Genomic DNA, 23,125 nt, shown 5'->3' with positions numbered 1-23,125 from the left:
GGACGTATGACTGCATGGTACAGAAACAGCCCTACCATACTAACTAGGCTAATGTGGACACACCTTTCTCCTCTGCATATGGCATTTCTATATATCACCTCTTTAAGAATTCGATTATTTCAAGTCTCTGCACTCTGCTTATGAACGATACTGCTCTTGACATGTGGGCAGGGATTTCAAATAGAAACCAAGTCCTTCCCTCTTCCTACAGACACTGCAGCTTTTTACTGCTATGGAACTTCCTCTGTTGCCTCCCCCCATAGTTTGTAAGAGAACCATGGAAGTATCAATACAAACCAGGACACTAAGTAACCTGGAATCCCTGAAAAAAAACCAAACAGTTAAGTGAATAGGAGCTGGGGGGGCGGGGGGCGGGCACAGGGAAGGAAGGTTTTTGTTTGGTTGGTTTGAGGGATTGTTTGTTGGAGGTTTTTGAGACCTTATGAGAAAAACAAAACTGATCCTCAACAAGTACATGTAATTGAACGGCAGTTGATACCACCAAGGATCAGTGTAGAAGTCTTTAAGAGATGAGAACTATTTAACACCAGGAAGTGCTCACAGTTATACAAGCAGCTGTGTTCTCCAGAATTCATTTCTATGGAGGAGAGAGATGGCTCCATCCTCGCCTTTTCACTCATCATCTTCTGCTCTTCTCTATCATCTTGAAAAAGCCTATGGAGATAAGGAGTCCATTTACATCAGGAAACCACCTATGATATTTAGGCAGCTCTTCTGGCCTCAGTGACTTTTTGGTTGGTTGCTAACTTTGTAATTAGATTGGACCTCACTAAATTTGACAGATTTAGCCACTGACCTTATAGATAGTAAAGAAGGTCAGTAAGAACATCTTCACTGAGTAGTTGTCTCCTGGCCCCAGCCACTGTGTTGTGTCTGTCTCGTGGCCCCGGCTCCCGTGTCATGTTGCACTACATCTTTTTTTGATTTAGAGGCCAGAAATACGCACAGTATTCGAGGTGCAACTATTTCACACAGTGCTGCAATGGTACAAAGATACAATATCCTCTGTTTTGCTCTCTGTTCATCTTCTGATGATTCTTGAGATTCAAATTATTTTCATTTTAGTACTTTTGACCATTGAACAAACTAGTTAGTTAGTTATTCTCTGTTGTGGGAGGATTTTTTTATTAGGATCGATCTGGAGGGTGCAGTGAAGGTGGAAGATGGTGGTGAGCCAGTTCTGAAGACTGACTCAGGTATCAGGGGCAGGAGGACAAGCGGTGAAACTGAAAACTATGGTCAAAAAAAGTGAATAAATGAGAAGGCTGAAGTTTATTTTCATTTAGTGACATCCGAAATGCCTAAAGCTTGGAGAACACAAGATGTGTATGCCATAAAGGTCATGGCAAGAGCACTGTTGCAGGTCAGGCAAATGGAGGTTTTGTTTATCACCAAAAGGAGGGTTTGATTTGCCACCATCCATTATGATCCAGAAGTTCAAGTCCACATGTCTCTATAGGTGGTGAAATTCCCATTAGTTGCCAGTCATAGGCACTCACTGTGTGTGTACAGACTGGTAACTGCTGAAGGACCTTACAGCCACATCAGAGCAGCTCTAATGCTTTTTTAAGCGGGGGGGATTTAAACAGAAAATTTCATACTAGATGCGTGCCATGTTTGTGTGTATGCATGCACATGCAACACGCTGGAGGTGTAAAAGGACAGTATCATACAGAACAGCAGCAGCATAGGATAATCATTATCAAGATAATACTAATAAGATTAATACTTAATAACTATACATTGAAAAACAGGGGAAAAAACATAGGGCATTACCTCGTAAAGGTCTTTGTAACTTTCTCCTATGTGCTTTTTTTTATTTTTATTTTTGCTTTCAGGCCGAGCTCTCTCTTGTCCATTTTTGCAAGTGCAGGGATAACCAGGAAGGGCTACTGAGGGTTACTATGTAAACACATCAATGCATGAAACAGTAACACTTTTAAGGGTCAGTAATTAATAAACACATATATGATTTTAGTGAGATTTATGAAACTCTGTCAGAGGTAGACCCAACTGTTTCTGGGGTAGGAGCTGCCACGATCCACGCTGCATGAGGATTTCCAGCCGGAGGAAAGTGACTTTGAATGCACCAATGGTGGCCTTCAGCACACAGTTGCAAGTGCACACCTGAGAAGAAATCTTGCTGCACCCTGGGGCAGACAGACCGATGGGGAGCAGTCAGTCGAGGTGCCAGGTCCATCAGGTTAGTCCAGGCGAATGAGAATGGAAACTAGGGTTGAGCTGATCAAAACTCAGGCAGTCCAGCAGTAATTTAGGGGCATATTGAGCTGTCAGGTGCAAAATGTGGCATTCTTCTTTATATTGAGGGGATAACCACCAGTCATGCCGATGGGCCCGTCTTCAGTTTTGTTGCAGATGGCCTGTGCAGAGGTGTGGGTTGATGGCCTAGGCAGAGATTGACAGCTTGGAGTCTCCATATGAGCAGGATGCACAGAGCATTAATTTTGCTTGTGTTTCGATTAACAAATTTGTGATGCAACTTACAACAATAATTTATTTTCATTGAATTAGACAACATCTGTAATATTTTCATCACGTTGATTGTTACTGTAGGCAAAAATACATCTCCATGTTTACCTGGACTTCTACATTTCCTGTGATTATGCTCTGAGAACGCTTACATTTCCCTGAGAATGTGATACAGTTTTATTCCTTTCCCTCACATATTTCTCACACAAGTAAAATAGCACATTTATCACAAGCTACTGCTTTAGGAGGTGAAGCAAATCTGTATCTCCAAATTGTAACATTCCTATCACAATACTTTTGGCTGGTTTAAAAAACACACCATGGAGACTTTCGAAGTTGATATTAATTCTCCTAATGAACTGAAAATACATGTGCTGGCAGATCTACTGAAAGATCAGCAGCTCCTTCAGATAACAACTGAACCCTTTTCCTCAAAACCCCAAAGAAAAGTAGATCACTGAAGAGAAAACAAATTTTGAAATTCACATTACTGAACAGCCTCATCAAGGGAAGGTCAGGAGCATTAGCAGGAATGGCAGGATGGGAGACTGAAAGCTGTGAAGAAGGGAAGAGGAGTGCTACGATCTGGTATGACATACCTAGAGTGGGAAGAGGAGTAGAGTTGCTTTCTTGCTCTTTCCTGCCCTCACCTAACCCACTCCTTCACTCCAGTGTCCCCTGGCTGCCTTCCCACGTCATGGGAGACAGCTTAGGGCTCTGCCAACTAATGCTGCCTGATCAGGAAGAGGAAAACAGAACTTTGCACTGTCCCCATACTGTCTTGATTAATGGGAAAAGCTGCATTGTAAAAAAAAAAAAAAAATATCAATAGGTAGTTCATATATTCACTTTTTTGTTCTGTGTTATAAAATCCATGTAAATGAACCACCAGGAGTGAAGGATGAACACTGGCCATAAAATGTCACACCAAGATGTCATATTAGGAAATGAAGTGTTACTCCAGAATTCAATCAATGCAGATTGCTAAGAGCTCCTTCCTTCTTTTCCAGAAAATGGAAAGGTTTGAGCTCCTGTAAACAGGATGTATGCCCCTCCTTTTGGTTTAATTTTGTCTATTTTCAGGAGTGCTCCAACACTTCAATAATATATACACTGTTATTTTATACCTACAGCTGCCAGTGAAAAGTTTAGAAAAATACCACACACATACATTATGCTAAAATAAAACCAAAAAAATTAAACTGTCTGTTGCTTGGTGTGGAAAAGGTAAAATTGGGTAAGCATAGCTTGACTTTAACAATAATGAAATATAGAATAGTATTTCCGCAAATAACCCAACCACACTGTAATACAGCAATCTATTCTATGTGTCTGCCTATTGCTATCATATCTACAAGGATTCTGTGTAAAATTGGTCATAATAAAAATTTGCGCTTCAGACCATCTATGTTTTTTATCCCTTTTGAAGCTAAGCTATTACTTAGGTCAGGAACAAATTATGTAGTTAGCTGTTTCAGTTCTTAATTGGGTTGTTATTAAGAAGTAATGAGCCTTGGATAAGGATGGAAAGTTGATTATTTAAGAAAGTCTCATATAGCGAGGATCAAGAAAGTATGATGCAAAAATAAGCAAAGATTAAATTTAATGAAAAAAAATATTAACCACACAATAAATGCCACAAAAAGAGATCTAGTGAAATAAAAAGAAGAAAGAAATGGATGCTAAAAAAGATTGCAACTTTTTGACAAAGTGCCAATCAACACTAGGCATGGGAGGTGAATAGAGCAGCTTCCAAGGCAGAATTCCTACTAAACCACTTTAAGTGGATAATCTACAAGAATATTAACACCTACGCCATTTGAAGTCATTAGGTGAAATGAAAACTATAGAAAAAGATGTGCCAAAAATTACATTATTAAACACAAATGCGCAAGATGAGAAAGGAAAAGTAATTCTTTCAGCAGTCCTGAAGAGAACAAAAGAGGTCCTCTGAATCCAGACAAATAGAGGGAAAACCACACAAATCACTGCCAGGGGAAAGGTGTATGATATTAAATACTGAGAGAAATAATCGTCAGGAAAGAATAGGCTTTACAGTTATGCAGAAGCTTTACTGAGCTCTCTGCTGTATTCTATTCATGCTGTAACTCGTAAATGGAGGAGAATAAAGGCTGCATATCAACTGATTTTCTCAAAGAGTAAGTGAACTGATAGTGTGCAAAGACACAGTGATTCTAATATAAACTGAGGAGCTTCATCTGTGCCAACAGCACCATTAAGGTTGATATGCAAAGATAAATACATCTTTGCTATTTCTGTAGGACTAAATAATTAAGAACTTAATAAAGGCTGATACAAACATGGCTATCTACACATAAAAACAGACTTATCAAAATGGTGGCCAAACTTAAGCTGAATTAAATAACATACATACTAGAAGGCGACACAGAGAGAGAAAAAAAATCCCAAAACCTTCCCCCCCCAAAATCCCCAAAGAAAGAGGAAATTATTTCAAGAAAAAGGGATGAAAAAGAACAAACATTTATTTGATGATCCCTCGAGAACAAAGTAAAAATAGACTCAAATACATATTCGCGGCAAATTTAAAAACTAAGTCAGACAAGAAAAATAAAACAATGTGTGTGCGCACGCAAGGTTTGAGGGCTTTCTACACCGGTCGTGCCTCCGGCAGTCACCAGAGCAGCTCCCGCACCGTGGACTCGTGGTGCCGACAGACCCCCAGCAAAAATCAACATCGTCTCCCGAAATGATAAAGCTGCTAACCCATTATACCGGAACCGTTCAAGCCTCCAGAGTTATTCATAAAAGAAAGGGCTATGCCACAGGGAATGTTACCCCAAAGTGACCTCCCCCAAGTCAAAAAATTCGACTGACCAGAACGCCACAACCGCCGCCTCCGGGTCCCCCCCCGGCCCGGCTCGATGTTGGCGCGCCGCGAAATGGCGGCGGCGGAGCGCGGGCGGGGCGGGACAGCACCGCGCGAGCGGGAAGCGGCGCTCCCGGGCCCGCCGCCCCCATTGGCTGGATTTTGCTGCAGACCCGCGGACGGCGGGGCCCGGCTCCGCCACTGGCACCGAGTGCCGCAACGACGGCACCGGGAAGCCGGGCCGTGCGCGACGGGAAGAAAGGTGTCCCTCCCGGGGATCTGCTCCCGCGGCGCCCAGGCCGAGCCGGCGGCGGGGTCGGCTGTCTCTCGGGGCCGGGGCCAGCACCGTGCCGCCCGCTGCGGAGGCGATGGCGGGAGCGTCCCTGCCCGCAGGGGGCAGGGCGCGGAGAAGAGCCCGCCCTTGCCCTGCCCCGTCGCAGTCCTCAAACAGGTCGGAGCACTGGCAATATAGAGAACCGCTGGCGCGCATTCCCGCCACACACTGCTTGGGTGGAATAGCGTGAGATCATGTCTGGTAGAGGCAAGGGCGGGAAGGGGCTCGGCAAGGGGGGCGCCAAGCGCCACCGCAAGGTGCTGCGCGACAACATCCAGGGCATCACCAAGCCGGCCATCCGCCGCCTGGCTCGGCGCGGCGGCGTGAAGCGCATCTCGGGCCTCATCTACGAGGAGACGCGCGGCGTGCTGAAGGTCTTCCTGGAGAACGTGATCCGCGACGCCGTCACTTACACGGAGCACGCTAAGAGGAAGACGGTCACGGCCATGGACGTGGTCTACGCCCTCAAGCGCCAGGGACGCACCCTCTACGGCTTCGGTGGCTAAACTCGATTCCTGAAATAGGTTACGCTTTTCAAACACAAAGGCTCTTTTCAGAGCCACCCACGCTGTCAAGAGAAGAGTCTTAGTCACTGTTTATGCGTACATCTTAGTTTTGCTGTCGTGACAAAGTTGAGGGCGGGCAGGGAGGGAGGGAGAGAGGGAGTGATGGGTGGGTTGGGCCTTCACTGTCGCCGCCTACAGCCCCCATTGTCCAGGGTCTTTCTCCCAGCCTGAAGCAACAGGCGAGTTTGACTGACATCGGTGACAGAGTGTGTCTCGATTGCGTTTTCTGGGAAGAAGTCTACTTTCTGGGAAGAATACTAGAGGCACACGAGTGTAGCGCTTGACTCTTGGCGTTCCTTGGGCTCAAGAGAAAAAATAATTCGGCTCCGAAAGATTCGTACGTCCTTCGTCCTCACCCATCCCCCTCCTCCCCCGGTCACTCCCCCTTACTGTCCTCGTTATGGAAGGGACAGGCAGGCGAGAAAATCAGGATGCTAGGGCAAGCGCTATAGAGAGCCGTTCCCCCGTCACCGGCTTCACCGCAGCGCACTGAAATGGGAAGCTCGCGAAATGGCGGCGCCCTCCTCTCTACCATTCAGGGGGCGGGACAAAGCGGGAAAGCGTGGGGGAGAAGAAACAGCTAAGAGCACCCGTAGCACTCCAGGGACTGCAGACGACAGAGACTTCGAACCCTGTACGAAAACGCCCTCCCTTACTCCCCCTCCTCCTGCTGCTGAAAAAGGCTGCCTACTCTCTAGATACTGCTCTCAACCCTCCTCCTCTCACCCTGCGCCGGCAGCTTTAAACGCGGGACCTCGGAACTGCCAACACAAAGGGGAATGGGATCCCCACACGAACTGCGGCCCGAATCTCCTCCAGACATCCCAGAATCGGCGCTGCCTCGAGCACGGAGAAGAGCGCTCAGCACAGGCTGCCTATGCCTGCTCCAAAAAACAGAGACACAGCTCTCTCCAGTGGCCATGTGGTGGCTCTTAAAAGAGCCTTTGGGTTTAGCGGTGGCACGGCAGGAACCTCAGGCACGCTCGCCGCGGATGCGCCGGGCCAGCTGGATGTCCTTGGGCATGATGGTGACGCGCTTGGCGTGGATGGCGCAGAGGTTGGTGTCCTCGAAGAGCCCCACCAGGTAGGCCTCGCTCGCCTCCTGCAGCGCCATCACGGCCGAGCTCTGGAAGCGCAGGTCGGTCTTGAAGTCCTGCGCGATCTCGCGCACCAGCCGCTGGAAGGGCAGCTTGCGGATCAGCAGCTCCGTCGACTTCTGGTAGCGCCGGATCTCGCGCAGCGCCACTGTGCCGGGCCGGTAGCGGTGCGGCTTCTTCACGCCGCCCGTGGCCGGCGCGCTCTTGCGGGCCGCCTTGGTGGCCAGCTGCTTGCGGGGCGCCTTCCCGCCCGTCGACTTACGCGCCGTCTGCTTCGTACGCGCCATTTCTATGCGTTCTTTCCGATGCGGTAATGCAAAACTAACAGAAAACGGCTAATTGCGACGCGCACTAAGCCCTTTTATATCCGAGCTCCGCTTGTTCATTGGCTGATCGAAAGGGCCGATCTCATTGGGCCAATTTGAAAATCCCTCGTTAACCCCCTCTATGCTGAATCATGCTTTTTAATAGTGAAGTCACAGGCTTGATCTTTTCATCTTCCGTTTCTTCGGAAACGATCTCTCCTCTTTGTAAGGCCTTGTCATTATTATTGTTGCCCTTCATCATGTTAATACTTCTCATACAATTCAGAAAAGGATTGTAACTATGTGTAAAAATAAAAAATAACATTTCCTAGTTTTATTAGAAGGCTACTCTGTTGTTTGTTTGTTTTCTCGGTAAAATCTAAGTATGTAAAAAGCCAGTCGCTTATATTTGCCAGTTCTAAATTATTTAGGGAAGTAATTCTGGAGGAACCTAATGCTTTATTTGCAATCCAAAAGTAAAACTCCCAGACCAACGTCTTCTTTTAGCAGCTAAAGTCAGACACGTTATTATATCATGTACTTAAAATAAGGACGAAATAAGCACGATTCAGGGTCTCAAACAACTCAAGAAAAAAACAGAAGTACATACTAAAGGAATAAAACTTTAAAAACCCTTCAGGCTTCCCTGAGTTAAAAAAAAAAAAAAGAACTTTTCTTGGAAACGGGCTGGGGCACGGGGCGCCTTCAGGTACCGCCGGGCTTGCAGGATGTTTGTAATTACCCAATTAAATCCTTCTCTTTTTGGACCAATCAGAGGCGGGAAGGCGGGGCCGCCGTACACTATAAATAACAGTCGTAACTGCTAACTACTGCAGTTTCGTGAGTGATTGCAGTAGCAGGTTGAAATGGCGCGCACGAAGCAGACGGCGCGTAAGTCGACGGGCGGGAAGGCGCCCCGCAAGCAGCTGGCCACCAAGGCGGCCCGCAAGAGCGCGCCGGCCACGGGCGGCGTGAAGAAGCCGCACCGCTACCGGCCCGGCACGGTGGCGCTGCGCGAGATCCGGCGCTACCAGAAGTCGACGGAGCTGCTGATCCGCAAGCTGCCCTTCCAGCGGCTGGTGCGCGAGATCGCGCAGGACTTCAAGACCGACCTGCGCTTCCAGAGCTCGGCCGTGATGGCGCTGCAGGAGGCGAGCGAGGCCTACCTGGTGGGGCTCTTCGAGGACACCAACCTCTGCGCCATCCACGCCAAGCGCGTCACCATCATGCCCAAGGATATCCAGCTGGCCCGGCGCATCCGCGGCGAGCGTGCCTGAGGTTCCTGCCGTGCCACCGCTAAACCCAAAGGCTCTTTTAAGAGCCACCACATGGTCACTGGAGAGAGCTGTGTCTCTGTTTTTTGGAGCAGGCATAGGCAGCCTGTGCTGAGCGCTCTTCTCCGTGCTCGAGGCAGCGCCGATTCTGGGATGTCTGGAGGAGATTCGGGCCGCAGTTCGTGTGGGGATCCCATTCCCCTTTGTGTGTTGGCAGTTCCGAGGTCCCGCGTTTAAAGCTGCCGGCGCAGGGTGAGAGGAGGAGGGTTGAGAGCAGTATCTAGAGAGTAGGCAGCCTTTTTCAGCAGCAGGAGGAGGGGGAGTAAGGGAGGGCGTTTTCGTACAGGGTTCGAAGTCTCTGTCGTCTGCAGTCCCTGGAGTGCTACGGGTGCTCTTAGCTGTTTCTTCTCCCCCACGCTTTCCCGCTTTGTCCCGCCCCCTGAATGGTAGAGAGGAGGGCGCCGCCATTTCGCGAGCTTCCCATTTCAGTGCGCTGCGGTGAAGCCGGTGACGGGGGAACGGCTCTCTATAGCGCTTGCCCTAGCATCCTGATTTTCTCGCCTGCCTGTCCCTTCCATAACGAGGACAGTAAGGGGGAGTGACCGGGGGAGGAGGGGGATGGGTGAGGACGAAGGACGTACGAATCTTTCGGAGCCGAATTATTTTTTCTCTTGAGCCCAAGGAACGCCAAGAGTCAAGCGCTACACTCGTGTGCCTCTAGTATTCTTCCCAGAAAGTAGACTTCTTCCCAGAAAACGCAATCGAGACACACTCTGTCACCGATGTCAGTCAAACTCGCCTGTTGCTTCAGGCTGGGAGAAAGACCCTGGACAATGGGGGCTGTAGGCGGCGACAGTGAAGGCCCAACCCACCCATCACTCCCTCTCTCCCTCCCTCCCTGCCCGCCCTCAACTTTGTCACGACAGCAAAACTAAGATGTACGCATAAACAGTGACTAAGACTCTTCTCTTGACAGCGTGGGTGGCTCTGAAAAGAGCCTTTGTGTTTGAAAAGCGTAACCTATTTCAGGAATCGAGTTTAGCCACCGAAGCCGTAGAGGGTGCGTCCCTGGCGCTTGAGGGCGTAGACCACGTCCATGGCCGTGACCGTCTTCCTCTTAGCGTGCTCCGTGTAAGTGACGGCGTCGCGGATCACGTTCTCCAGGAAGACCTTCAGCACGCCGCGCGTCTCCTCGTAGATGAGGCCCGAGATGCGCTTCACGCCGCCGCGCCGAGCCAGGCGGCGGATGGCCGGCTTGGTGATGCCCTGGATGTTGTCGCGCAGCACCTTGCGGTGGCGCTTGGCGCCCCCCTTGCCGAGCCCCTTCCCGCCCTTGCCTCTACCAGACATGATCTCACGCTATTCCACCCAAGCAGTGTGTGGCGGGAATGCGCGCCAGCGGTTCTCTATATTGCCAGTGCTCCGACCTGTTTGAGGACTGCGACGGGGCAGGGCAAGGGCGGGCTCTTCTCCGCGCCCTGCCCCCTGCGGGCAGGGACGCTCCCGCCATCGCCTCCGCAGCGGGCGGCACGGTGCTGGCCGCGGCCCCGAGAGACAGCCGACCCCGCCGCCGGCTCGGCCTGGGCGCCGCGGGAGCAGATCCCCGGGAGGGACACCTTTCTTCCCGTCGCGCACGGCCCGGCTTCCCGGTGCCGTCGTTGCGGCACTCGGTGCCAGTGGCGGAGCCGGGCCCCGCCGTCCGCGGGTCTGCAGCAAAATCCAGCCAATGGGGGCGGCGGGCCCGGGAGCGCCGCTTCCCGCTCGCGCGGTGCTGTCCCGCCCCGCCCGCGCTCCGCCGCCGCCATTTCGCGGCGCTCCAACAACGAGCCGGGTCGGGGATTGCAGGGGGCGGACGTGGTGGTCTCGGTGCTCGAGTAAATCCACCCTGTTATACAGAGAGCTGAGTAACGTTTTCCGTGGGTCAACACGTTTATTTTTTGCTGGGGGTAAAGTCATTCACTTGTCCCACATCTTTAACTTATGTTCACGTGGATTTTTTGTGTTAACCCAACAGAGGTGCTGTTGAAGGAAGTGATTTGTGTATCTTTTTAATGTACCCATGAAAAAAAATTTAGATTACTTCATGTGTTTTTAAAAATGTGGCATATTTTTGGTAATTTTCATGGTCTTACTCTTTATTGATTCATAGTATCTTGAAGTATTCCTTTTGCTTTTTTTACTTCACATAGTTTTACTTTTTGTACACAAAACACAGTATTTTTATTAACTGTAGTTCAACAGCTGTATTCACAGGGAAGGGTACATCATTTTAATGAGTTGCATCATCTTAATTATCTTTCGACATCTCAATCATCCAAATGTTACTTATTTTGCAAAATACATGGCAACTTTCTCTCCCCCCTTTAACATTTCCTTTCATCATACGGCTTTTTCAGTACAGTTATTTTATGCTGTAGAAATATGACCTGTATATTTGCTGTTTCTCTAAGCAGCTATAAGTTCTTTAGATGACAGCGACACTCAGCAGTTTACAAAGCTAGAAAACTTGCAGCTACAGATGGCAAGGTGTGTAGCACATAACACAATTATGTTTAATATTTCCATCTCAGCATCTAAATGATCTACAGTAGCTTACATAACGTTAAAAGCAGACTTCTCAAATGTGATTCTAAGGTGCACTTTAGAATTTTTCCAAAATAATCACAACCACTCGACAGCTGTGCCTCATCATCAATGTATTTGTAATAATCCCTAATGCTATGTGCTAAATGTCTTCTGTTGATGGTCTAGTTGTTCTATAACTTTTCCTGTGACTTCTCCTTGTTTCTTTTTGTTCTCCCAAAAAGAGGGATCTTTACCCGGTGTGCAAGCCAATCCACACAGGGTCGAGGTATTTCTTTATTACAGATTTGCGCAAAGCCAGGAGCTAGGTGATATTTCACAAAGCTAGCTCTGCTCCATACAAAAACTACAGCATATTTATCCCGTTACATGATTAGCAGAAAGCCGCCTAAGTTTACACTCGTTGGTTAGTGATCAACACTACATTGGTTACTAGCTAGTTGCATTTAAATTAGCTCGCATGCCCCTTGAAGTTGTGGCTGGTTTAAGCCAACTCGGTCTTCAACTGAGTCAGTTGGTGCTTGTGATCTCCCCCTATTGTCTTTACCTTTCCCCCAGTTACTGCTGATTTCTTCTGACTTTACACTTGTGTAGCAACTTTTCAGCTTCATGACCTTCTAGAGCAAGAAGTTCTTTATCAGCTTTCTCAGTTCCTCCTCAAGGGCTTTAAAGATTATCAAAGCATGCAAGTTTATATAAAACAGCTAGTTTTACAATAGGCCTGTTGGTTTAGCTTATCATTTTCTCTGTATTCCACACAGAGGAATACAGCAGACTAATAGAAAATGATGTTCAGAAGCCAATCTAAATCTCCAATGCTTATTGTACTATGTCTAAAAGTCTACCTTTTTGTCTTTCCTTGTTTGCTTTGGTTAATGTTTTTTCTTTGTTTTTCAGGAGCATTTGGTATTGCTAAGGTGTACTCTATAAGCCCAAAGTAATACAGAGGTGTCTGACTTTCCCTCATCAGATAAGCTGTCCTCCAGCATTTCTAGCTGAAGAGGCTGGAAAAGGTGGGATAATTATGAGCCAATATACTACTCAAAAAAATCAAATCTTTTTTTCTTTAAGCCCATTTTGGCAATAAGCACAGACAGAAAGGAATTATATTTCCGACTTGAAATTTCAGAATAAGAAAGAGCATTTTCCAGAAAAATCTACGCAGAACTCACCCAGGAGCTGTAGGTGGCAAAACATTAACAGCAGATTTTCCTTTATGTCTTCCCATTGCCTCCTAGAAACTTTTAGCTGGAGCTGTTACCGGAACAAAAGAAAGTTGACAGCCTGTAGCACAATGTGTTCACCTGGAGGAGATACACCAACCAGGGGAAAAACACAAGTCCCACAGTTCATACTGTTTAGTAACATGCAATGGGCTGCTGACTCCTTCAAGCTCTGACATCCTTAAGTTGTTCTGGAGCTGTTCTTGAAGCCTTTTCTGTGTTCCCTCCCATCAGACTTAGGGTTCCTGACTCTGAAGGATTATTTCTTTTGGATGTTCCAAAGCCTTGGTCAGTCACTGGAAACTCCATTGTTATTGAAGTGAGATGGTTGATGGGTGACTGGATGTTAACAAGTTCCCATCTATTTTCTTTAGTCAACATGGTTTTTTTAGACTGTCAAGAGAAAAATCAATGTCTGGTTTCCCTGTCCATATATCCTCGTTTCCTAAACAATGTAGTTAACTCAGCTTTTCCACCATCAATTATAAGGCTTCCACAATCAGTTCTTTCCAAGAACTTGAGTTCCCTTTATAAAAATCTCTTAACCCTCCCTCTGTTCCTCTTCCAAATTCTTTTGCCTTTAGCACTCTCCAGTTGTACCTCTTTGTGAAGGGGCAGCACACACAACCACACTACACAAGGACTGACTGGCCTTCAGTTATTATTCAGCTGTTGGGTTTGGGGGGTTTTGGTTTTTTGTTTAACAGATTTTTTAGCTGGAATGCTAAAACCAAGCAGTAGCTATTCAGTTCACAGTAGCCACCTTTCCTCAATGAAGGCTCTAACATGGATGTCTTTCTACTCCACTGCTGATTTTTACAAAACTTTTTAGAACTGAGAATCTCTGATACTTGGATCAACTGTCATTTTTGTTGGAATTGATCAATCGACTTTAAAGGATTAACATGGGGGGGGTGCAGCAGAAGCTGGTTTTTTGTGTTTGTGGTTTTTTGTTTTGTTTTTAATGCCTCTGCTTTCTGGATCGATGAACTTTACATTGCTGAGATTGCCCTACATTCTACATTTTCTCTTTCAGAGCAGTGTAACAAGAGCAACAGCCTTGGTTTGCTGTTGTGGAGACAAAACTGGAGATCCTATGCCACATTGTCCCAGAGTGGCTTGTCAAGTCATGGACTTTCACATATGTTCACAAGAGAACTCCTGTTACCAGGCAGAGGTGTTCTCAGCGAACTGCTTTTCCAGGTAATGTTTATGCCAAAAGTAAGTCATCAGGTTCACAGCATATGTGAGTAGGTAAATGCTTAGAGATGGGCCTCTCTGGCTTCTCTTCTTGCTTTGCTGAAAAAGAGAGAACTACTTTTCTCTTGAAAAGGCAGATACAGCTCCCTCCTGCCTTATCAGATATTCTCCAAGCTGATTGAGCTGCTAAAGGCAGCTGTGGGAGAGGCAGAGCAAATGGAGATGGATAAGGACCCACTCCATCCCTGTTCCTGACGAGAGGAAGCAGGGCTGGGGGGGATGGACAAGAAACCAGAGAGCCGCAGCATCACAGAGGCAGCATGAAGCTGCTCTCCTCCACACAGGTGGCTGCTTTTGTGTCCCCAGTTAAGCACAGCAGAAGCACTTGCAAGCAAGCATTACTCACTGGGAAGGAGAAAGGTCCCAACCTTTCCTCACCTGTCTCCCTTTCTTCAGACAGCACTATTTTGGATGTAGGCTGGAAATCTTTGTGCATCCAGAATTCTGCCCAGCAAGGTAAAAGGAAAAAAAAAAAAAAAAAAACAGAAGCAAAACCAGCCTGGTAAGTTGACAGATCTTTTTATTGCTTGCACCAGTATCCAGAATCTCTCTCACTATCCTTTACAAATCTCCTTGAACAATTAGTTTCTTGTGATTTAGCAGTCTCACCAACCTTCAATTACATTTACTTTTGCCAGATAGTTTTCTTGCATAGGCCCATGCCATTCATCTCCTCTGATACCAAGAAAGTCTAGACTTTGAATGGACCTTAGGGTTCCAAAAGGAAATAGCATCATTGTAGCACTGCCTATATACAGATACTGGTATATACCAAGCTATCCAGTTCTAGCCTCATTCAACCACAAATTAACTTGATCCTTTTAAAAGTGGATTATAGCATTCTAATCTACTGATGAATGAATTTATAATTGTAATTTATAATGTTGCCATACAGCATTTTAATTTAAAAAATGATTACATTTTTTCTAAACATACAGGCTAATAGTATATAAAACAACACTTCCTTTACTATATAAAAAAATATTAACACATCAGCATTCCTCATACGATAAAATCATTTTAGTCTGTTTAAACAATTGTATTTTCTTCTTGCACAATTAAGTCAACTTAACAAGAAAATAGCCAGAATTTCTGATTCACAATAAATTCAAAATTCAATTTTAAATCCACGATTTATTTTTATTACCAGGAATATCTTGGTTTTGACTTAAACAAATTCATTCAATATTTATTACATCCCCAAAGAAGTCCTCATTCTTTCAACTTACACCTTAAATGAGAATGTCCATCTCATTTAAAGTCCTGAAAAACAAGCCATGTTCTGTGGGTCAGAAGAATTAATTTCAAACACAATCAACAAAGCTTAGTATTCCAGAGCCTCTATATCTTTTCAGGTTGTATTTTTTTTACCTTCTACATGCAACTTGTGGCTGTTAAAAATCCAGGCTATTATATGAAGTCTGCAAATATACCTCTTTGAAGGAAAAAAAGAGTAGCAAAAGCCCTTGCAATTTTCTCTATTTTTTTTGTCCTGGAGAAATTGCCGATAACTACACTTTGTATGTACAAATCCGCCCGAGCAGGCAGCTGCAGAAGACACACGAGCCCGGATGCTCCGGAGTGACCTGGGGCGGGGGAGGGGGGGGGGGGGGGGGCGGGGGCGGGGGGCGGGGGGCGCGAGGCCAGACAGTATAGGACGAGCTTCGCTACCGAAATGTGGGATTGAAAGAGCTTGTTGTGATTGGCTGATAGGATTCGAATTATTAACCAATACGAGCGTGGGATTTAAAAAGGACCAATTACAAAGCTCTTCGTGAGAATAGTGACGTCACTGGGTCATTATCCAATAGAAGTGCTGATCGCTGAAGTCAGAGATTTGCATAAGGCGCCTATAAATACGGGAGTAATCGCGTTAACAGGCACTCCAGTGCTTTAGAGCAACCCGGGAGTTTTCACCATGCCTGAGCCGGCCAAGTCCGCCCCCGCGCCCAAGAAGGGCTCCAAGAAGGCCGTCACTAAGACGCAGAAGAAGGGCGACAAGAAGCGTAAGAAGAGCCGCAAGGAGAGCTACTCGATCTACGTGTACAAGGTGCTGAAGCAGGTGCACCCCGACACGGGCATCTCGTCCAAGGCCATGGGCATCATGAACTCCTTCGTCAACGACATCTTCGAGCGCATCGCGGGCGAGGCCTCGCGCCTGGCGCACTACAACAAGCGCTCCACCATCACCTCGCGGGAGATCCAGACGGCCGTGCGGCTGCTGCTGCCCGGCGAGCTGGCCAAGCACGCCGTCTCCGAGGGCACCAAGGCTGTCACCAAGTACACCAGCTCCAAGTAGAGTGTCTCGCATCGTCTGTTTTAACCCAAAGGCTCTTTTAAGAGCCACCAATTTTTTTCAAGTAAAAGAGCTAAATTGCTGTTTTTCTTGGGAGGTATGTAAATAGCTTGTTTATTTGCATGTTGCAAAGTAAGTTAAGTACTCGCCTTTTAAGGTAGATGAAATGTAGTTAGTTTTGATGTGTGAAGAGCTCTCAGTTAATGGCCTGTTTGGCATACAGAGTTATACTCGGTTGTTTAAAACTTAAAAATAAATGCGTTATTAGTTCTGGTCTTGAACGTGGCTAAAAAGCGGCAGCAACTTGGTCCTAAGGTTTTGCCAGCTTTCCGTTTCTGGAACTCGGAAGTCCCGTGGGGGGAAGTTAGGCCGCTTTCTATTTTCTAAGGGTTTTAATTCCTTTTGCTTGATAGGTCCGGTAGAAAATCCTAGATGGTATTAAGAACTCGCTTTCTATGCCCTATACCTGTAAAATAAAAAATAATCTCATTTCTGCTTCTTTCAGTAACTAATATTTTGAAAGCAGTTTCTGAAGCAAGTCTTCCACGCGTGTTTGTAGCTTGGGTTTCTTCCGTACGTTCCAGTGTGCTCCCACCCCGCCCCAACACTACCGCTTTTCTTCAGTGAAGTAGCTGTCCGTACTCGATTAGGCAGTAGGGAAAGATTTTTTTCTTTAGAAAGGGTTTTCCGGTTTAAAACACCAATGCCCCAACTTGCACAGGAGTTAGTGTTAAAAAAAAAAAAAAAGAAGCTATGGCTATGAAGCTGGGGGGCGGTCGGTGATGCGCAAGGTACCTGGGGGCTGGGAGTATTGGAGCGTGGGGCCACAGTTCTCCTGCCTCGGCGCTGCGGTGTCAAAGCGAGCGAAGTTCCGCCCGCAGAAGCTGTGCTGCTGGAGAGCCTTTCTCTGCAGGGCAAAGGCAGAGCCGGGGCACAGCGCACACGTTTCCCCAGCCCTGATCCATCCCCTCCGCGCCCCAACCATACCCAGCCTTGGGGTCCGTGAGGAGGGCCGATGCGGTGCCGTACGTAACCGAGCGACCGGCACTCGCTCGCCCCGCGGGGATCGGCACAGGGAACAGCCGCAGAGGCGGCGTGGGGTCGCCACCCGACGGGGCGGTGCCTGACGGGAAGAAGGGGTGGGACTGGGTGGGCAGAAGAGACCAATCCCGGCCCAGCGCGGGACTTTTAAACTCCCCTGGGCACCGCAGCGAAGGGGCGCCCGCTGGTCCGCAGGGCCCGCGCCGCCGTTACCGCCGCCTGCTGCCGCTCTCGGCTGCGCCGGTCACTTAAGAGGAGGCGGAGCAAGCGCGGCTGCTACCGCAGGGCTGCTGAATTGCACGTAGGAAATCCCTTCCACTTTAAGGAAGCCCGGGTCTCCTATGCAGGATGTATCAAACCTCACGACTCCGAAATGGTAACTTTCTTATTTCGCTATAAATTCCTACTATAACCTTACAAAAATTGGGTTTGCTACTGCGATTACTGTGGTGTTCCAGCTCTTTTCCAGAGTAAGTGGGTGGCTCTTAAAAGAGCCTTTGGGTTTATTTAAATGAGTAGACTCTATACTTCTCAGTCGTTTTACTTCTTTTTGGGCGCCGCCTTCTTTGCCTTGGCTGCTTTGGGCTTGGCCGCCTTGGGCTTGGCTGCTTTGGGCTTCACTGCCTTTGCCTTGGCCGGGCTCTTCGCTGCCTTCTTGGGGCGGCCTGCCTTGGTCGCCTTCTTGGGGCTTTTGGCAGCTTTCTTGGCCGCGGTGGCCGCCGGCTTCTTGGCCTTCTTGGGGCTCTTCTTCACCGCCGCAGCCTTTTTGGGCTTCTTGGCAGCGCTAGCAGGCTTCTTGGCCGCCGGCTTCTTGGGCTTGGCTGCCGGCTTTTTCTTGGTTACCTTCTCCTTCGTCTCACCCGGCTTCTTGTTCAGTTTGAAAGAGCCGGAGGCGCCGGTGCCCTTGGTCTGCACCAGGGTGCCCTTGCTGACGAGGCTCTTGAGCCCCAGCTTGATGCGGCTGTTGTTCTTCTCCACATCGTAGCCGCCGGCGGCCAGCGCCTTCTTGAGTGCGGCGAGAGAGAGCCCCTTGCGCTCCTTGGAGGCGGACACGGCCTTGGTGATCAGCTCGGTGACGCTGGGGCCCGCCGGCTTGCGGGCTTTGGAGCCGCCCGCCGCCTTCTTCGGCTTCTTGGCGGCGGCTTTCGCCCCGGGAGCAGAGACAGCGGGAGCGGCAACAGGCGCGGTCTCCGACATAGTGGCAGCCGTCGTCCACGAATCAGGGGAAACCACTGGGCCTGGAACAAGTCAGCGGCCTCGTATTTATAGAGAGGAGCCGCGCGGTGATTGGTGCGTTGCAGCGCCCGCCCCGCTGCACGGCAGAAAGGTCCCTTCTCCCCGCTCATTTTGTGTTTCTTAGGAGTCAAAAAAGCTTGTTTTTACCAGAATTTCTGTCACCGACACCCCCCGAGTTCGCAGCGCCGTGGAAAAGAAAGACTGTTGTTCCCCTCGGCAAAGTTTCCCTTCGAAGAGGCAAAGGGTGAGTTAAAAAAGAGGCAATAAACCCTGAGTCCTGGACCTGGACAGACCTCAGGAGACAGAAACTTTTGTTTTTCCTTCCAAATAAAATCCGCGACGTGGGCAACTAAATCTCCAAAGTAATTAATTATTGTTCTTTAAAGGGTCTTCTCTTAATCTGAACTGAAAATTAGGGATTTGAATCGATATTTTAATTGCAAATTGATTTCAAAGAGGAGGAAGTAACACAGGCTCATCTTGAGCACTGAATATGGATTAGAAATTAGCTGCTTTGTCCAAAGTCCTTTACCCCTTTCAAAATAATTAAAATCAATTAAATTAGAGCATTATGCAACAAGGCGAGAAGCAGATTGAAGTCCTGTGAAGAGCTGTTTGTGCCCCAGAAGGAGATGACTTTTTACAGTGTATGAGCTTGTACTACGTTGCTCAGTGTGCACAACACAGACATGGTCCCCTAGTGCTCTGCTACAGAAGTATTTATTTTCTTAATAAATTAGGTGACATAAGAACTTAGCACAGCCAGTTTTTGTTAACAATTATAATTGTTGCCCTGTCGCTTTATAATTCCGCAGTGTTTTTATTTTGATACAGTTTGATTGGTGACAATCTGAGTAATCATTATCTAAGGAGACACTGCTACAGCTGATTTTGCTGTACTTCTGCACGATAAAACTTGTTCAAGTTATCACTTAGGGCTCCCCTTTCACAGCAGATTGAGAAATATTCCAATTTTTACTGTCCAGTGACTGATTCTTGCATTGGAAGTAATATTAAAAATAACATATCCAACTGATGTATCTGTTATGCTAAGATGATGGACTGCTAGCAAGACGGGGGGGAACTCATCTGCACTTTACCAAGACCACGCTTAAACAAAATAAACACAGAACCTAGAGAATTAAAACAAGTATTCTCTGATATTTTCATTATTGTCTACAACTCTTTGTTTTGCCAAAGGTCTGTAAACTGTTTGTTACTGCTTGCTATTTTAACTGTCAGTGGAACTAAAATTTTGTATAGTGTTATGATTCAAGTAATTTATGTTTTCAAATGGAAAATTATTAAAATGTCTTTATTGAACTATTACCACTGATCTTTTTTTGTTTGTTTCTATTTCAGCATCTTTATGGTAATGTTCAGCACTGTATATAAGGTAGAATCAAAACTGGCAACAGCCCTTTTTGCCTCAAATTGCTAATCTAGCAGTAAGAAACCACCCTCAAACCCATTCAGCTTTCAGGCAGAAAAATGGGCAAGGCAGCTTAAAGTCATGAGCAAACTGTATTAAAAACTAGTAATTCTGAATGCCTGTTATTATAAAAAAAATGATGTCTGTAGGTCAGAAGGTTGTTTACAGGGGGGCAGGGCTGTCTTTTTTTAAAGACATCCATGAGTTACCTGTTTCACCTAGGGCCGGTACAGGAGGGGCCTGTGCTCTCCTTGAAGCAATATTCAACTTTGTGTTTTTCTCACTCCAACCAGAGCAAAATGGCCCCTTTCACACAGAACCTTGGGTTTTGTACATGTTCACCAGCACATTATTTTGTAACGTTGACTATTATTGACATGTTATTTTGTAATGGTGAAGTCCAATTTCAAAACACTTTAATCACCTCTTTTTCAACAGCTGAAGACAAGTTTTGGTTGGTTGCACGCATTTTTTGCTAGGATCTACAGCTCTTTTTATGAGAAAGTGGGTGGCTCTAAAAAGAGCCTTTGGGTTACTTTTGAACTGGAAATGCTCCTCCAATTTGTTTTACTTGCTCTTTGCCTTGTGACTGTCGGTCTTCTTGGGCAGCAGCACGGCCTGGATGTTGGGCAGCACCCCGCCCTGCGCGATGGTCACCTTGCCCAGCAGCTTGTTGAGCTCCTCGTCGTTGCGGATGGCCAGCTGCAGGTGGCGGGGGATGATGCGCGTCTTCTTGTTGTCGCGGGCCGCGTTGCCCGCCAGCTCCAGGATCTCGGCCGTCAGGTACTCCAGCACGGCCGCCAGGTACACCGGGGCGCCGGCGCCCACCCGCTCCGCGTAGTTGCCCTTGCGCAGCAGCCGGTGCACGCGGCCCACGGGGAACTGCAGCCCGGCCCGCGACGAGCGCGACTTGGCCTTGGCCCGCGCCTTCCCGCCCTGCTTCCCGCGGCCGGACATTGCTCCCGATGCTCTTCCGCAACCACCTCCCCAACTGACGTAAAACCCGCGTCGCTACGCCCGGCGCCCGGCCCCTTTTATAGGTTCCCCGCGCGTCCCGACCCGCTTTCTGATTGGCTGTACCAAGCTCTCGCTCGCTCCGGCCAATGGCGCTGTGGATCCAAATCCACCCAATGGGGGAGCAGGCAGCTGGCCCTCCCCGCCGAGCTGCCCCCGCCTACTGGCGGGCGGGGGGGAGGAGGAAGGGGGCGGGCTGGGCGCTGGCGGCGCAGCGGTGGCGCGGGGCGGGATCCAACCGCCCCGCGTCGGCTCCGGTCGTGGCCAGCTGCGGCCGAGCAAGCCGGACGGCGCTGCCCGCTGCGGCGTGCTCCAGTAGGCCGTCTTATAGGGAAACGGGTCCCCTGCTTGAGGAGAGCAGAGGCGCGCAGCTGCCTGCCAGGAACAGGGGGAGCCTTTGCTAATGTCATCGCTGTCGTTTTAGAAATTATCCTGTATTTTCAACTTTAGAAATGCTACTGCAGGATTACTTTTTTTATTATTATTATTACAAAATAGAAACGTTCCTTTCAGTAGAAACATTTGCAACCCCATGCTGCTGATATGTGTAGAAACCAGGCAGGAACATGTAACAGAGGAAACTTCTCTGGTTCTGGAAACCACTCAAGTATTACTTCAATCAAAATAACATCGTATTATTTGCAAGGCTATTCTACAGGACATTAGAAGTCAGCCTGTGATGCTTTTATTCAGATGAGAGAATATGTCACTGCACCAATAAGCTGAATTGACTTCATCAAGGTTCAGAATGTCTGTCTGGTACAGGCTGGCCCTGTCTTATGGGCAAAGAGGTTCATTTTTGCTCCTTTGCTCTAATTACCTGTGGTTTCTCTTTATTCCTTGACATCTTTTTCTCTTTCTTCCATGCACTTCTAGCAAGGGCAGACACTGTTCTTGTCTAAGCCAATGAAGGAGCCTGCACCCTAGAATTAGCCACATCTTTCTGCTATCTCAGTGTTGCACAGCTAGCTCTTCCTCCATTTTCCCCACAGCATGGTATTCTGCCCTCTTGTTTCCATAAATTCCAATTCTGTGTTGTTTTTTGTTCACATCCTCATTCCTTGACGCTTTTGTACTCTAACTTGTGGTTCTTTTTAATGCAACCCAGATCTTATGACATGAATATCATAAAATTACAGTGAAGTGAGTAGTATGTGTGCCAGACTATGTTGCTTACCCTGGATACCAGCATTATCATATTTCAGGGAAAGACAAAGACATGACTCGCACCAGGCCATCCATAATAGCCTACCTAAAAACCCTAAAAAAACCTCACAAAAACAATAAAAACCCCAAACCAATCAAAAACCCCAGGAGAACATTTTCCATCTAAATTCTGCAAGTGAGAGAGCAAGAGAGAACTAACTGCATCCTTCTTTCCAGAAGGGTACATTAGCAGGAATTCTGATCTAAACTGTTCAGCATACGCCAGTTGTGGCAGGATTACAAACAAGGCAAAATAAAAGAACTTCATAGCACACACAAAGTACGGTCACAACTTGTTTATGTCTGGGCAACCAAGGTTTTGGTAACCTTTAGAAAGCACCTTTCTTTAGTGGTGTGATGCAGTGGATTATGCCAAATTAACTAATCTCGGGAATCTTTTTATATTTCTATCTTTATGCCGCCACTAATCTTCACTGATCCATTAGGCAAGTCACATCACTTCTCTCTGTCTCAGTCCCTTCCCAGCCCCTTTCCTCCCTATAATCATTTCTTCTTCTGTGAACACTACTCAGAGCCACAGTTGAAAAATGTGACCACAAGATGGAGGTGGCGTTACACAGAAGAATCCCAAAGCTCTGTATGACCACAGTACAATGATGAGAACAAATGGGCGTGGTTGTATGTTACCAGTTGTCCAGAGCTGATAACATCTGTTCCAGAGTTGTGGAGAAGACAGCATTATAGGATTGTGTCCATGACCAGTGCCATCATAAGGGAAATACATAATTGTTTCCCCAGGCTGTGTTGAAACACAGACTGTTCTAGAATATGCCACAAGCTTTCTGTTGTGTTCTTTTCTCCCTTCTAACAGGACCATTTCTATTTCAATAGTAAACATTGATTCGACTCTCCCTCAATAAACAGTGTGATATATATAC

The 23,125-nt window shown here is 47.5% G+C and overlaps 6 protein-coding genes across 6 annotated transcripts; 3 read left to right on the top strand and 3 right to left on the bottom strand.

The window, feature by feature from the left end:
* The first annotated feature begins 5,887 nt into the window (after positions 1-5,887).
* LOC132316943 (histone H4) lies at positions 5,888-6,290 on the top strand. The gene has a single exon (XM_059816965.1). The coding sequence runs from the start codon at positions 5,888-5,890 to the stop codon at positions 6,197-6,199; it is 312 nt and encodes a 103-aa protein (XP_059672948.1). The 3' UTR covers positions 6,200-6,290.
* Positions 6,291-7,214: 924 nt separating this feature from the next.
* Positions 7,215-7,646, bottom strand: LOC132316945 (histone H3). The gene has a single exon (XM_059816967.1). The coding sequence runs from the start codon at positions 7,641-7,643 to the stop codon at positions 7,233-7,235; it is 411 nt and encodes a 136-aa protein (XP_059672950.1). The 5' UTR covers positions 7,644-7,646; the 3' UTR covers positions 7,215-7,232.
* An 878-nt stretch (positions 7,647-8,524) lies between these two features.
* Positions 8,525-8,938, top strand: LOC132316946 (histone H3). Its single transcript, XM_059816968.1, has one exon. It carries the CDS (start codon positions 8,528-8,530, stop codon positions 8,936-8,938), a length of 411 nt encoding a protein of 136 aa, XP_059672951.1. The 5' UTR covers positions 8,525-8,527.
* Positions 8,939-15,916: 6,978 nt separating this feature from the next.
* LOC104258909 (histone H2B 1/2/3/4/6) lies at positions 15,917-16,336 on the top strand. The gene has a single exon (XM_009814134.2). The coding sequence runs from the start codon at positions 15,920-15,922 to the stop codon at positions 16,298-16,300; it is 381 nt and encodes a 126-aa protein (XP_009812436.2). The 5' UTR covers positions 15,917-15,919; the 3' UTR covers positions 16,301-16,336.
* Positions 16,337-17,878: 1,542 nt separating this feature from the next.
* LOC132316935 (histone H1) lies at positions 17,879-18,535 on the bottom strand. The gene has a single exon (XM_059816907.1). The coding sequence runs from the start codon at positions 18,533-18,535 to the stop codon at positions 17,879-17,881; it is 657 nt and encodes a 218-aa protein (XP_059672890.1).
* Positions 18,536-20,573: 2,038 nt separating this feature from the next.
* LOC132316942 (histone H2A) lies at positions 20,574-20,963 on the bottom strand. Its single transcript, XM_059816963.1, has one exon. The coding sequence runs from the start codon at positions 20,961-20,963 to the stop codon at positions 20,574-20,576; it is 390 nt and encodes a 129-aa protein (XP_059672946.1).
* Positions 20,964-23,125: the final 2,162 nt, after the last annotated feature.

This window comes from Gavia stellata, chromosome 4 (assembly GCF_030936135.1).
Source record: "Gavia stellata isolate bGavSte3 chromosome 4, bGavSte3.hap2, whole genome shotgun sequence".
NCBI lineage: Eukaryota > Metazoa > Chordata > Aves > Gaviiformes > Gaviidae > Gavia > Gavia stellata.
Note: the sequence above shows the minus strand (reverse complement) of the source record. Positions and strands in the feature narration are given on the sequence as shown.